At 31.2% G+C, this 15,296-nt stretch overlaps 1 protein-coding gene across 8 annotated transcripts in view; it reads right to left on the bottom strand.

Moving 5' to 3' along the window:
* Positions 1–1,762: 1,762 nt before the first annotated feature.
* Positions 1,763–15,296, bottom strand: part of EPHA5 (EPH receptor A5) — a 364,565-nt gene continuing 351,031 nt past the window's right edge. For 7 of the 8 annotated variants that reach the window (XM_055297460.2, XM_055297462.2, XM_055297461.2 and 4 more), the window contains 2 exons: positions 14,497–14,652; positions 1,763–6,917 (listed from right to left, as the gene is read on the bottom strand). In XM_055297460.2, coding sequence (XP_055153435.1) covers positions 6,812–6,917; positions 14,497–14,652 — 262 coding nt within the window. In that variant the 3' untranslated portion in view covers positions 1,763–6,811. Of the gene's footprint in view, positions 6,918–13,135; positions 14,653–15,296 lie in introns of those variants that run through there. The other variant, XM_055297465.2, reaches the window with a different exon arrangement.

The following is a 15,296-nucleotide window of genomic DNA, read 5'->3' as shown; positions in this document are numbered from 1 at the left end:
TGGTGCTGCCCTCATGGTATTAAGTTCTCCTGAGATCTGGTTGTTTAAAATTGTGTGGCACCTCCCCACAGCCTTGCTTCTGCTCCTTTCATGTAAGTCGTGCTTGCTTTCCCTTCGCCTTTCGCTATGGCTGAGCTTCCTGAGGCCTCCGCACAAGTCAAGTAGATGCTAGCTTCATGCTTCCTGTAGAGCCTGAAGAATATTTTTTTTGTTAGGAGCAGTATAAGAAACCATGATTTTTTTGGAAAAACACAGCCAAATTTCTACTTGTCCTCTAATTGAGGAAAGAAGCCTAGACCAAACTCTGAACACCTGCAAAATCTCTTTGAATTAGAAAGTTATGCTAATTAAAATGGTTTACTCATGGTGAGTGTATTTTATCTCATGAAGTAACCTGCCACATAAAAACAGTGTTTAATTTTAAAGTCTTTTTTTCATTACTCATTTTAGAGAGTCAACTTTAACATGAGATTTGTTGTTGAATTTTATTATCATAATAAAAATGCTAATTAATAGAGAAATTTTTCTTTTTGTTTAAAAATTCAATATCACAAAATTGTATAAGATTCTTAACTAATTTCTACTTTCTGGAAATATAAGATCACTTGGAAATGTCAATTTGAAAATAATCATCACATCACACATCTTAATATTTTTCATAATCAATATTTTTTAAAAGAAAAAATTTAAGAACAAATAACTCTTGCTGTGTAAAAACGTGTATCCATATATCAGCATTTCTGCCAGCTTCATCCGACTTATTTTTTAACGTGCTATTTAAAGTAAAATTACATTTAATATTTTATGTACAACTCTGCCTGATTTAAATAGCTACTGTGGATTTTCATAAATGCAAACTTATTTATTTAATGTTGGATGTAGCAACAACTTGGTAGCTAATCTCTTGTAGACGTCAATGTTCTATAAGTGAAATTCAGATATTATAGCTGAAAATAACCAACAAATATTATTTGCAACTTCTGAGCTTGTAGTTTCAGACACTATGACCTGTATTAGAAAAACATCCTGAATTAGATCATGTTGCTACTCAGTGGCAGAATAACAAATAAGGAAAACTATTTTTGATTACCTAAGTTTGGCTTATTCCAAAAACTGAACATGTTAGAGGTGTATTCAGTCAGACCCTGGTTTCTACCCAATGTTCACACTTTGCTTGTTGTAAACGTGCAATTCATTGTTTCTTGATGACTCTCAGTCCTTGTGTCAATTAAACGAGAATGTTGGAATAAATGATACTGTTATCTCAATAGCATGGGCAACAGTGTGGAATCAGAATTGTGTGATGGGAAGTTCATAGGTTTACTCTCAAATAAATGTGGATTTCATCCAGCCTTTGAAGAGCAGTCAGGCCTTGGACAAGTTTTGGACAGCTTTACGCTGTTTTTTCTTCATCATTAAAATGGAGTCAATAGTATGTATCTAAAGGGTAAAAGTGGAAAATTAGAATACAGAATGGTGTATTCTCATTAAATGCTAACGTTTTCACTACCACTTCATCCTGTCTACCTGGTCATATAATCTTTACTTCTGAAGAAAAGCAGAGGCAAAAATAGTAGTCTACCTAGTGACAAAGAACTCAGAACTATTTACATAAAATATATACTAAAATATTAAATAATATCATTCGTAGTAGTTATTTTATACATATGAAAAGGAATTGTGGATTATTCCCATAGGCATGGTGATGTTACATATTGTGACATAAATGCAAACAACTAGAAATATAATTTATTTCCTTGAATACAGTGCATTGTTTGCTATGCTTTTTACAAAAAGAGACTAATATGACACAATACTTACAGAAAAAGAGGGAGGTGTTTGTACTAAATGACACCTCTTCCTGTGACAATGCAACTCTTCCGCTCTATGCCGTAAGCACATGTATGGAGAGGAGAAAGTCTTGGGCTGATGCTGATCAATAAAAGTCTTTTTTTTTTTTTCCAGATAGTGTGCATAGTTTTCTGTTTTTTCCAAATAATATATTACACTGTCACAAATCAACTTCTAATTAGATTTTGACACTGTAATGCACCTGTTCTACAATTTTAGTGTTAATCTCCATATGCAAAAATTATTTAAATGCAGGCTCATAAATCTGTTTTAGAAGAAAATGGATGCTGATGGCCTTTAAAATATTTAGCATAAGAAGTTGAAACATTTTTATTAGAAGTAACTGAAATCATTACACAAAGGCTGTAAGTTTAAACTCTCCGGAGAGGGTCAAGCATGACAATCAGATGTAACTGTATTCAAAGGGTTTTTATTTTCTGAAAAAATATAAAATTTCATATCTTACACTACAAAAAACATGTACACAAACCAAATGCACATAAAGATTCAAATGAGAAAAAATACAGAAATCCTAATCCTTCTTTGAATTAACTGTGAGGCAGGAACTTGAGACAGCCTGGTGTATATCATAGAATAAGATATGCTATATAGCTGCTTCTGACATGACTGAAACTAAGAGCTTCTGGTAAAAATACTAACAAATGACTGAGTCTAAGTATTCTCAGGCTCTTATAAATGTAATTACACACTTTTAAATAATTGACTGTAAAACTACAGCAGCCTAAACAGTCATAGATATGTTGACCACTGAAACTTCTACTGTTAATACAGTTCCCAGCCTGAATAAACATGACATTTTACCACCTTCAATTTTCTCCATTAATGTTTAAGAGAAACAAACAACATTTGATTCTGATTATTATAAAAAGACTTTTTTTCTTTTAAAAGAATTGGTGTCTTCTTCTAAGCAATGATTATGTGGTCATTCTGAACCAGAACATTCAATCATTTATGTGTGAAAAGATTTCTTCATAAATGAATAAGAAATGAAAAGAAAGTTCCTATTTCTTTTGATACATTACTATATAATTAACAGCATAATAGAGAAAATTATTCAATGTAACCAGCTGTGCTACAGAGTTGAAAAAATGATGACTTATTCTACTTCTATTCAAATAAAGCTAGCATTTTGATTCCATTTATTCTTCATCATCATCATCATCATCATCAGGACCATCATCATATTGTACCTACTTTTTGCTTACTTTGAAGTTAAACATCTGGCAGTATGTTAGCAAAGACAGTTTACTATCACACTTATCTTTCTTTTTTTTTATTATTTTTAGGAAGAACAAAATGAGAAAGGGACCTTATTCTACTATGTAATATAATACATCTAATAAATTTCTAACACCTGACTCAAATAGTGTTTGTCATCCAATGCACTTTTATAGCCAAAAATGTCTTCTGAAGGTAAATATCTGTGTTTGTGCTTCTGATAATCCACTTTACATGGCATAAATAATGGTGTTAAAAAATATTTTACTTTCACATAGAGATTAAGTAGCAGACATGCAAACACGTAAGTGCTCAAATGATATTAATTTTCCATTTTAAACTTGAAACATGAAACTGTCTTCACTTTTTTACACTGGTCAAAACTCTTTTACAAACTGAATTAAGGATATTCTGTATTGTTTAGGCAACTCTGAAACCAATAATGCTGGCCACACTAAAGTTTAGATAAAATATTGGAATATAATTTTTACAGTAATCTTACAACCTTAGAATACTGACTTGGTAATTAAAATACAAGAAATAAAAGATCATGCACATTACAATTTTAAAACATGGGAAAATCAAAATCTTTACATTTTTACATAGAAATAATACATTATGAAAAGAGCAACTGATTATATTAATAGTATATGTGAGCCAATGACAAGATTAGAAACAAATTATGATTGGTCAAAGTAGTAATTGAGTGACTTCAAGTATCAGTCTGTTGAAAATTACTCCCTGTACCAATTTTTCTAAGTCCAATACTGTGAAAGTCATGCCCCTTAAGATATTGCTACTGGCAATTACAATAACGTTATGTATTATTTGCCAAATCTATTGTATATACTAAAATTGTCATGTCTGTGCTTTATTTTTGGTAGTCTGGTGGGTGACAAAATGAATCAACAGAATAAGAAATTACACAATCAAGATTTGTTAAACTTTGCATGGATTATGGCCTCACTACATTTACTAGAGTTGCCTCCTCTCCTTGTTCCATTTCTCACACTTGCAGATGAGACTGGCATTTTCCAATTGGTGACATATACAATAGGAAACAAATATTTTAGAAAGGCAGTCTTTCCTCTTTTTTAGGGAGAGTACTTGTTTGATAGTCTCTTTATTCATTCTAAAGTCATATTAACCTTCCTTAGAAATTCTCAACCAAATTGAGATGCAAAAGAAAACTATGTGGCTATTTAACTTTCCTTTCAATTTACTTTCCAAAATGATCACCAAGATTGCAAAGAAGGCAAATAAATTTGATCAAAATTAATTTATATTCTTCCTTTGTTAAAAAGAGAAAATCTATATTGCAACTTAAAGTTCTAGTCATTTAGATGTGCTCCACCCTGACCTCCTAATTATCTTTCAGCGTATAAAGTTGGAAAACAATGTAGAAAATATCTTTGTTATGTCTAAGCAATTGTGGCAATTTCATCAGCCTTAGAGCATATGGTAATTTTCCTTTTGAATCAATAAGGCTTTCATTTCAGTGTTTCTCAATTGTTACTTTATCACTTAGATTTGAATATTTCTATAAAATTCAATAAAGTGCAACACAATCTCCATTTATTTCATACAAAAGTAATTTGTTTCATTAATTTCTGTTTATTGAAATGAACAAATGCATCTTTAATAATGGTGATGCTTTTTATGATTTTATCAAGAAAATATTAAATTCACATCTCTGGAAATTTCACTAAACTAATAGATTATATGTTTGCAGCACAGTTTGTGTGGACCCATGGTATATAGCCCTTATTATTATGAGAACTGAATGTATCATTTGAAAATTGTTTAGACTTTTGTTGTGGTTGTTTTGATGTTTCCTGGTTCTTTAGAAAAGAGGTACTTTACTGCTTAAGTAAAGGGTGGGCAGAATAGGAAGTAGTTATTTCCCGAAAGTTTATTCTTATATGTGCTAACATTCAAGTAAAACAAGTGCTTGACAAGTGCTTGGAAAAAAGAATATCATTAATATAACGTGGCTATATTTCTGATAAATTTCATTAATCCAGGCTTCTCTGATCTACTGTACTATTAACATTGATAATCATGAGTAGGCTGTATTTTATTTAAATGCTCTGCTTTTTGAATAATCACATGACATTCCATAATTTTTATAAAGTGTAATAATACAAAAATGTTGGTTTTCTCAGGAGCTCAGTTTTGTACAATTTCTAATACACTGCATAATTTGTATCACAAATATAAGTCTTCATCATGTGTGGTATATAGAGCATACATAGAAGATATGTTATATTCCTTAATAAGTCTAATTACATATTACCTTGGATTGGTTCAATAAAATAAACTCAAAGCCATGTAACTGAATATAAAATGAAATTAACAAATGAATAAACATCCATTACAAATAAAACTTATTATTGAAATAAAATTCTGAAGGGAAAGAAGCATATATATATATATTTGTGTGTGTGTACATATATATGTATATATTTGTCATAATTCCATTGCTGCCTTAGAGTCAAAATTTCTAGAACTGAGTCAAAATGGGAATGGTTACAAAGGATTAACACTTAAGGGTGATGCTTCGCGCTATGTGCCTGGATTTAACAACATTAACAGAAGCCTGCACAGTTAAATCCTTCTACGCCCTGTTGAAAATGTGCCCTTCGGTGTCAACTTTGTTTGACAAGATACTTTCTAGGACTCAGAAAGGTGAAATTTCTTACAGGGCTACAAGATTAATGTAGAAGAACTGCATTGTCACTGATATCACAAAGTGTTTTTAAAAAGCCAAAGGGGATTTAGTCTCATACACATTTCCTTTTAGTGAATAAAGAGATTAGCTTTTGGACACATGAGAGGAAAAGAGACACAAGCTTGTGTTAAATTTCATTTCACTCCTTCCCTATTTCTCCTGTTCATATTACATTCTGGAACACTTGCTTCTATATGTTGCTAAAATTGAAACACTATTAGAAATGCAAGCAGAACGGTAACACACACATGTGCAAGCAAACACACACACAATTCCATCTTAAACCAGTTCCTGGGTATATTGCAAATTATACAGTATATACACATTTATTACCTAATAATCTCTAGAAGAGCAACTAAAAGTAAATTTTATAACACAAAAAATAAATATACATACACCCTGTACTGTACTTTTTCTTGATCAAGCAACATGTTTATACACTAGTTTCTATAACTTAACGCTGTGTAACAGCATTTTAAAATTACAAAAGAAGATACCTATTAAGAAATAATCTAATCATATTGCTCTTCAATACACTTTTGTAGACAATTAAGACTTGAAGTAAACTTCAGTAAACTGTAGCTTTTGTTAGCTCACACATGGCTGTAAAACATTTCCTTTCAAGTAGATCCCTGGAAGTTTTGAAAGGGGTTGCCTTAATTCAGTCTAAAAAAGTGCTGTATAATTATATATTTCATGTACAAAATTTTGTAGAAGTAGTGGAAGGATTCTGTTGTTGTAACTTAAGATGACGTTTAACCTCATGTCCCTTTTAATGCAAGATATGTTTGCTTCATGAAAAATGAAGACTAAGGACTAAGAACTGGATACTTCAGTAAAATCATGATTACAAATTCTGTGGCTGAGGCAAATGTTTTCTAAGGTTTAGAAATCACTGTGTTCCCTTTTCCCCGTTTTTGTTAAAATAAATCTCAGGGCTGTTTACAAAGTGCAGAATCATTCACTTGAAGAAGCGACATTTACATGAAGTTACAATGGCACCATTCCGTTTACCAGCGGCACCTTCATTTCTTGAAGGCTGTTCATGATCTTCTTCTGGTGACCGACAAGAGTCACTCCAAGCCGTCTCAAATCCCTGCATGAAGAAAGCACACATTGGATGTATTGATTCAATTTGTAGCACACCTCAATATTTCATGTTGGCAAAGGGGCAAACATAGTGCAGACACTAGTTAGGTTACAGTCCTAATTTAGACATACAGAGTCTAATGTTTAAAGGTTACGCTCTAAAATTATACCTCCAAAATCTGTTAGTAGTCAAAAAATATTGATAATGAGGAATGATATAATACATATTTTCTCTCATTTGCGAACATCACTATTTTAGTGGTGCGGAGTGATGATAAAACAAATTTGCACGTTATTACCAATAAAGAGTTAACAGGCACAATTTCATTGAAAAGTTTTGAAACTGCAGATTTACAATATTCATAAGCACTTTTTTTGCTAAAAGCTTAAAATAGACTTTTAATATTTTATAGCTAAGCAGTTGAAAACCAAAGCATAAAATGACTCATTCTATACAGTAATTTTATATAACAGATATCTTTAGGAGCTAATCACCACTACATTGCTTTTATAACAATGTTTTATTTATTTATTTATTTTTTTACTTTCTACTGAAAGTACCAGAATTTTTTTTTAATCAAATGACATCCAAGCTCTACTGGCATTTAGACCATGCTGAAGATTACATGCTTTCAGAACACTTTTCAATCAAGATACTTCTGTGCATTTTTTTCAACATGCTTATTATTCAAAATAAAATTACAAATATTTAGACTTCTAAACTAACAACATATTATGAAGCTCAAGACAAGTGGCCACGGTTTTTCAACGTTCTTTTACAGGATGTTTAGGAACGCTATTCCCCTAAAGTATGTATTTGTCAGATATGTTTGGCAAATGATGAGCATTAATTATAGGAAAAAATAAGCATCAACAATTCAAAATCCTAAATGACAAAGATGTTTGCCATGTTAGATTTCTCAAGGTAATTACTTTATTGAACACATTATGTGAAAAGTGGAGTCTTTTTCCATTCAGTGTGTGTTTTAATTCAAGATTTTCTTAGAGTTACATTGAATTAATGACATTAGACATTAGAATCATTACAGATAGAAACTGAATAGTTTTAATTGTTCTTTGCATTCAAAGAAACTCTTAATTATCAGAGAATAGAAATTAAAGGATGCTAAGGCTCTGTGTATATTAGTATTGGAAATATTTTTTTCCAAAATAATATTTTAGTTTTCTTTTCCCTTTGTGGTTTCTTGATTTGTTATGAGAGTCTTAGGAAACGGCAAGTAGCTACCCGCCCCCCACAAAATGCTATTGATATTTGTGATGGAAACATATTTGTTTTTTAGAATGTGAATATTAAACAGTAAGCTTAAAAATTATTACAACTAAAAGGTACCAGATTGGAATACAAAAATAATAATAGCGGTAGAGATGGCATGGAAGACAATCCTCAGGGAAACTTAAAAATTAGTAAAATTACCTTTGAAACAAAATCATTATTATTAATAATGGAATAGACTACAAACTAGCTAATTATAGACCAAACGAGGAATATAGGAGACATTTTAATCTTGTCTCTTTTCAACTAAACCAGAGTTTCTCAGCCTTGAACCTGTTAACGTTATAGGCTGGATAATTCTTTGTTGTAGAGGCGCTGTCTTATGCACTGTAGAATATTCGGCTGCATCCTTGGCCTCTGCCCCCTATATACCAGAAGCACTGCACCACCACCAGCCCTTCATTTTTACAAGATAAATTGTCATTGCCAATTTCCCCTTAGCGACAAAATCTTTCCTGGTTGAGAATCATCACATATAAATTGGTGACACTTTATAAACGTATTTACACACCAATTTAGACACATATAAATTAGTAACATTTAATAGACATATGTCCTGCATGCTAGAAATATCAATAACCCTATGATACAGATTTTTAAATTTCCTTTTATGGATGAAGAAACAAAGGTTTAGATAATTTGAATTACTTACTATATAACACAGCCAAATGGGTGACCAAGTTAGGGCTAATATCAGGTACCTGACGACCAAGTCTATACTTTTATCATTCTAAGAGATGATTTTAAGTAAGGCACTTCTAATTATATGCAGTAATTTATTCATCTATAAAATTCTAAAAGAAAATGTCTAATGAAGGGAACGAAACACATACTTTGCCTGAGGCTATGGTCACCAAATCTGACCATAGTAGTTTCTGTTATGCGCTAATATTCTCATGATTCCACATGTAAATTATTAATTATAAAGAATTATGTAGATGTGTGTATTCATGGGTGTTCACTAGCAAACTGGATCACGGCCAAGAGAAAAAGGATGAAAATTTTTTCTTAAACTGAGAACAGTCTCTGCTGGATAATTTAATTAGGACTAGAAACAAAGTTTTAAAACATGTGTTTTATCATATGTTTTATAAACCCATAAGAAATACTGATGAATCCAGATTGGGAAATATGGTTGTAATAATATATATGCTTAAATTGCATAATTCATAATTGCTATGCTAATTATTAGGAATTATTGGGAATGAGCCTTTGAAAATAACCACTATTGTTTATTCTGAATGACTTGAAAGAATGTATAAGTTCTCCTTCAAACATGGAATTTGTATGTGTTCCATATTCCAAATCTTGGTTTTCTTAAAGGATATCAAATCACTAATAACTTATTTTTATTTCTACTGTCTTAACTTGTTATATTAGATAAAAATATAATTTAATCTTCTGGATATGACTTGAGAACAAGAAAGACTCTAGCTCCTTCAATGTTTTGGTAGTTTAAATTTTTCATGATAACTATATCATACTAAAGAATTGTGAGGAATTTTATTTGATTAATAAATGTGGGTATAGTTTGAGTTTATTGAAAAATAAAATCTGTACTTTGTCAGAACATTTCATACTTACAGATTTTAAGTTAAATTTGTTTGAATTTTAACAGTGAACTAGAGATAAAATTTTATTTCAAGAACAATTTATTATCTGATTATCCCTTGAGATGAATGTCAAAGGGCACACCAGTGAAATTATCTTTCTCCTCTTCCTTTTACTTCTCTCTCTTTCCTTTCCATCTCATCCTAAACCCCATCTCCCCAGGGGAGAAATGGAATTATAGAAACAAAACACTGAATTTTACATACTGCCATAAATTATGTCTTCTCTCATGAAATTCTGTTGTTTTTCTTTAAATCTGACCTATCATTTCAAAAACTGTCAAATTAAGTTGAAGTGATTTAGAAGATAGGATAATGATAATAATGCATGCAACGTACATGTACTTTTATACAATGTGATTTTCAGTGAAAACATGGATAAATAAGATTATTTATGCAAGTTAAAATTGTTCTCAGCAACTAAGTAGTTTCTTTTGAAATGCATCTTAATATTTTTTAATAACACTACAGATGAGAATTAACACAGTATTAGAAAATGTTTACAGTAAAGGTTAAATAACTGTTCCAATATTACTAAATACTTTAAGATATTTTCTTCTAAGTGGTTTAGTCTCACATTTCTTATTTCCAATAATTCCCATTTTACTACCTAAACCACATATTAAATGGTCATCTTAGCAGTAATTACATAAATTTGATGAAAATAAAAAATAAGAATGATATTGCTGCCCTATGTACAAGAATTTTTGAAAAATAATTTGGAAATGGTACAAGGTATGCATTTTTTTAATTCCATTTTTCTAAGTAGAAAATTTTATAGCTACACAATGTCTTAAGTGTGTTCCCATTGTAAGTATGACACAAATTTTATCATGATCATGTATAATCTTAAGTAATACCGAAGGTCAATTCTAGTGATAACGAATTATATTTTGATATAGGCTTATGAATCTAAACATGATGAGACTAGATTGTTACATAAACATAGTTTGGATTTTGTTGACAAAATTGATTACTTTTAGAAAAGCTTCAAATGTTATGAACTGTCATTGTTAGGTTTACATTTCAGTATTTTTTCAAACATTATTCAATAATGTTAAACAATGGAAAAACACTGATATTAATGATGCTAAAATGGCAGAATGAAAATAGAATAATAAAAAGTATATAGTTGATGTTGGAACCAACTCTTAATTATTCCGGCTTAAATTAATCTATCTACAGATGATTCATTCTCTTGCTCATTCTTCTCCCTTCTACTTTACACACCTTTTAGCCATATCACTGGTACTTAGCCCCAACCAGAATTGGCTGGATAGGAGAAGGGAGAAGACAGATTAATGAATATTCCCCAAACTTCAATATTTATTGCTTTTGTCAGTGTTTTATCATGCCGTTGTATGTTTGTCATTTTTTTTTTTGTTAACTTTGCAGAACCCTAACAATCAATGATATAGACATTGTACAAGATAAATATATTACATTTGGCAAGAAGAGATTTAACCATGGTCTGTTAATGGTTCTCAATGGATGAGACTTTGTCAGGGATAGAACACAGAGGCCTGTAGGTACTCCTATGTGTACTTTAAGTGTATAATAAATCATGTATAATGACTTATTGATGTTAATAAATCTATTTGAATTAATCTGTAAAGATTTTGGCTCTGGATTTTGAAAACTTTCATTTTATTAGTTTAAGATTCTATTCCAGTAACTGATGATAACAGGAACCTCTTCAGCTGACACACAATTGGTATAATATTTAAATTCATTGGATTTTGCCCATTTTCTGAATAATCAAAGGTTGACAGTACTGATCTGAAAAGGAGTTTAAAAAGTAGCTGTGATTCTGTCCTTAACTGAAATGTTTGGATTCAATTTTCAACCCACCTCAAGCTCAGTTATCCCTGTTGACAATAACCCACTGCACTTATACAAGATGAGATAGTTTGCACCATTACTGCCACAGTTGTTTTCATATAAATACTGAACACAGAATAGACAGGTTTAGGCATAAAGAGTAGCAGACAAACACATCTAAGATTGAAAGCCACTTTCATGAATATGCTTTGACTCTAAGACCTCTAAGTTCTTCATTACCTTTCAATATTTAGCTATACATGCACGTACTGGCAACAATCCATATACAAGTGAAGTTAAACCTTTGAGATGGAGATTTTTAACCAAAATATGTAGTTCTGAAAATTGTATATTTATTCTTTTTTCTAAACCCACTATGAAAACAAATTTGATGTCACAAATTACAATGTAGTTTTTAAATATGGCAGTTGGACTATTCGCTTTATATGAATTGATTTTCACATTTTTCCTAAGTATTTACAACAGTTATGAATGTATTCTTCCATTCTCAGCTTCTGTTATCTTCTGACAATAACTCTAAGAATTATATTTTATTATTTTATTATACAGCCTTCATAAAATTAATACTTAGGTATGGGGTAAAGACTATGTGTGAAAAATCAGTATCAAGGTATTTTGAGAGCTGGCCTATTTCTTTTGGTGATAATCCCGTCTCCTTTGCCATTAGTCCTTAGCAATGACTGACTTTTTTTTTTTTGGAAGAAGAGTAGGCACACTGAAGAGATAAACTTTTTTAAAAAAATTTTTGACCAAGCAAGTAACTGATTACTTGAGTTACTTAACATAATGTTTTGATAAATGTTCTTACAGTTGAAAAAAATATAGTCGAAAGCACAGAAAACAAGGTGGCATGCAGTTAAATTTAAAGGGCCTGGACTTGCCCTAAAAACCAGCTTTCTTGGAGTTATGATCTGCTGGCCCAATTCCTGGTAAGAAATGTATTAATGATTATGACCCCCAGGAATTTGGAGCAGTTACCATAGAGAGACCAATACTTTCTGAATGGGAAAATGCTGGTAAGTCTCCCAATGTAACTTTACTCTCCTGATCAGAGTAAATGAATTAAAAGACAAATGTTTGAATAAAGGCAATACAGCAAGAGGCAATAAGCTGGAGAAGAATCATTATGAGAAGACTTAAGAGGTTATTAGGGCTTGAAAGAAAACAAAAACTAAAGAGCATTTGGGGATAGAGGAGCAGATAGGAAAGAAATAGAAAAAAAGGAATAAGAAAAATGTGAAACTATAATGCTAAAATATTCAACATATTTATAGTATTTTGGGACCCCAAAGATATAAGTAAAACACAAGTAGCTAATGCAAAAACTATAATTTGTAATTATAACTATTTTTTGAAGGAAGAAGCAAAAATGTAGTAGATGTAACTATATACAGAAAATGTGCTATTTTAATAACAAAAGAGACATTGTTTAATGCAAATAATTTTATTATATATTTACAAGTAATCTGACATTGGGTAGAAGAAATACCTACAATATCATTTTAATATAAAATGACAAATGACTTTAATAAATTAAAATGACCATTTTTACTGAAAAATTAAATAGCAATCATGTAAAAATAGTTTTAAATTATCAGTAAATTTTTCAGTATACCAGTTTAAATATAGCACAAATGGGTTCCTTGAGTGTCCAAAGAAATAATGGACAAAGCATATGTGTCATCAAGTAGATATGATTTGGTGGACCGTGAGAATGAGATTCAGTAAATTAAGAAAGCAAGCTGAGTGGTTGGTTTCAGGTCCTTTTAGTTATCGGTAAGAAGGATGAGAATGCTGAAAATATGACATTAATTGGTGATAAATGGTGGTACCCTGTTACCTTCTGTGGGGAGAAGCAGTGTATTCAATGAATCAAAGAATGCCAGAATAATAGAGATGGGTGAGCAAGAACTGCCCAATGTTCATATCATGTGTAGAAATGAAATAACAACTATGGTTTAGTGCTTCAGAATATTCTACTATTTTCTAAACCTTACAATATTTTAACCTTTGAATTGGCAGGTAATTTGAAGTAAGTTATCATTATATTCACAGGTTAAAACATTAATGTTAATGTAATCTAGATGGAACCACCATAAAAACAGTTAATTTTCACAAATAACAATTAGGCTAAAACAACCACATGTACAGAGTATATAATAAAATACAAACAACTTACAACCTTAAAGAACTTAATATTTAACTCTAGTGATTTTTGTTTAATAAGATTTGATAAATTTTATCTTAAACGTGCAAACAGAAAAGGGCACAACTGGTTCCACTGAGATTGTACCAAATAACAAATCAGAGGCGGGATCTGATACATCCTTAGATTGGAAGAATGTAAGGTGCACCACTTAGAAATTAAATGAGATCCTGCCAGGGAAGCTTTGTTTAAGCTGCTGTTACCTTGATAGTCATCGTAGAGAGCCATGTACAAATATGTTTGGTCCTTACGTAGGACTAGCCACACCAATTGTGCTTACAGTTTATTTTGTTTTGTATTTACATTCATATAACATAGATACCAGTATAAAAAAACTTGTCAAGAAAACATCTTTTCCACAACACAAAATACCAGTATTTTGCCAAGGAGCTATTATTCCAATTATTCAAGTATGCCAATGTTATTTGTCTGAAGCAAAGAAGCAAAGATACTGGCCACATGTAGCATTAACCATGCAGTTGTTAACAATACAGGCTAAAGATGATGAGGCTTCTTTGAGAGCTGCCACACATCCGCAAAGTTTAACTGATTTCCCTTACCTCATCCAGATTGGTTTTTGAACAATTTTTCTTGCCCCAGCAATTATGTAAAAATTATCAGAAAAATTACTCACTCCAAGGTCACCTGAGCCACAGCGTCCATTGAACTGTATCCATTTTCCATGAAAATCTCTGTATACCGGCCCATCTTGATTGCCTCTAGCCATTCACCTACTGATCTGTAGGCCCCAGATCCTAGTGGGCTATGTTCTGCCAATAAATTAGATACTCTAAAACACATAAAACATAAATATTAAAAGTAACAATTTTATTGTTTTATAATAAAGTTTACTATAATGTTAACTCATATTCAATGGATCTTTGAGTCTGTAAGTATATTTATAGAGGAAAATTATGCAAATGCTAATATGGAAGAAAATAATTTAAAATACAGGAGAACACAAAATCAGTCTACTGAGATTATTTTACCCATAATTAATGAGGACTTAACATGAGGACTTGCTAATAAGTAAACTTTATGTAAAACAAAACAATAGCTAAGAATTTTATTGAGTACTAATAGATGAACACAGAGAATTTTCAGGACAATAAAACCACTCTGTATAATAGTATAATGGTGGACACGTTTGTCTAAATCTGTAAAACGTACAACACCAACAGTGACCTCTACTGTAAACTATGGGCCGTGGCTGATCATTATGTGGAAATACAGGTTCGTCAATGGTAATAAATATGTCATTCTGGTGGTTGATGCTGGTAATGCGGTGGGGGAAGGCTACATATGTGTAGGGTAAGGAGTACGTGGGAGATCTCTGCACCTTCCACTCAATTTTGCTGTAAACAGAGTATTTCTGTAAAAATCAGTCTACTAAAATTGGTCATGTAGTGATTTAGATATACTACTCTTTGTTTA

Source organism: Symphalangus syndactylus, chromosome 10 (genome assembly GCF_028878055.3).
Source record: "Symphalangus syndactylus isolate Jambi chromosome 10, NHGRI_mSymSyn1-v2.1_pri, whole genome shotgun sequence".
Classification (NCBI taxonomy): domain Eukaryota; kingdom Metazoa; phylum Chordata; class Mammalia; order Primates; family Hylobatidae; genus Symphalangus; species Symphalangus syndactylus.
The sequence above is the reverse complement of the archived record's forward strand: the minus strand, read 5'-3'. Positions and strand labels throughout refer to the sequence as shown.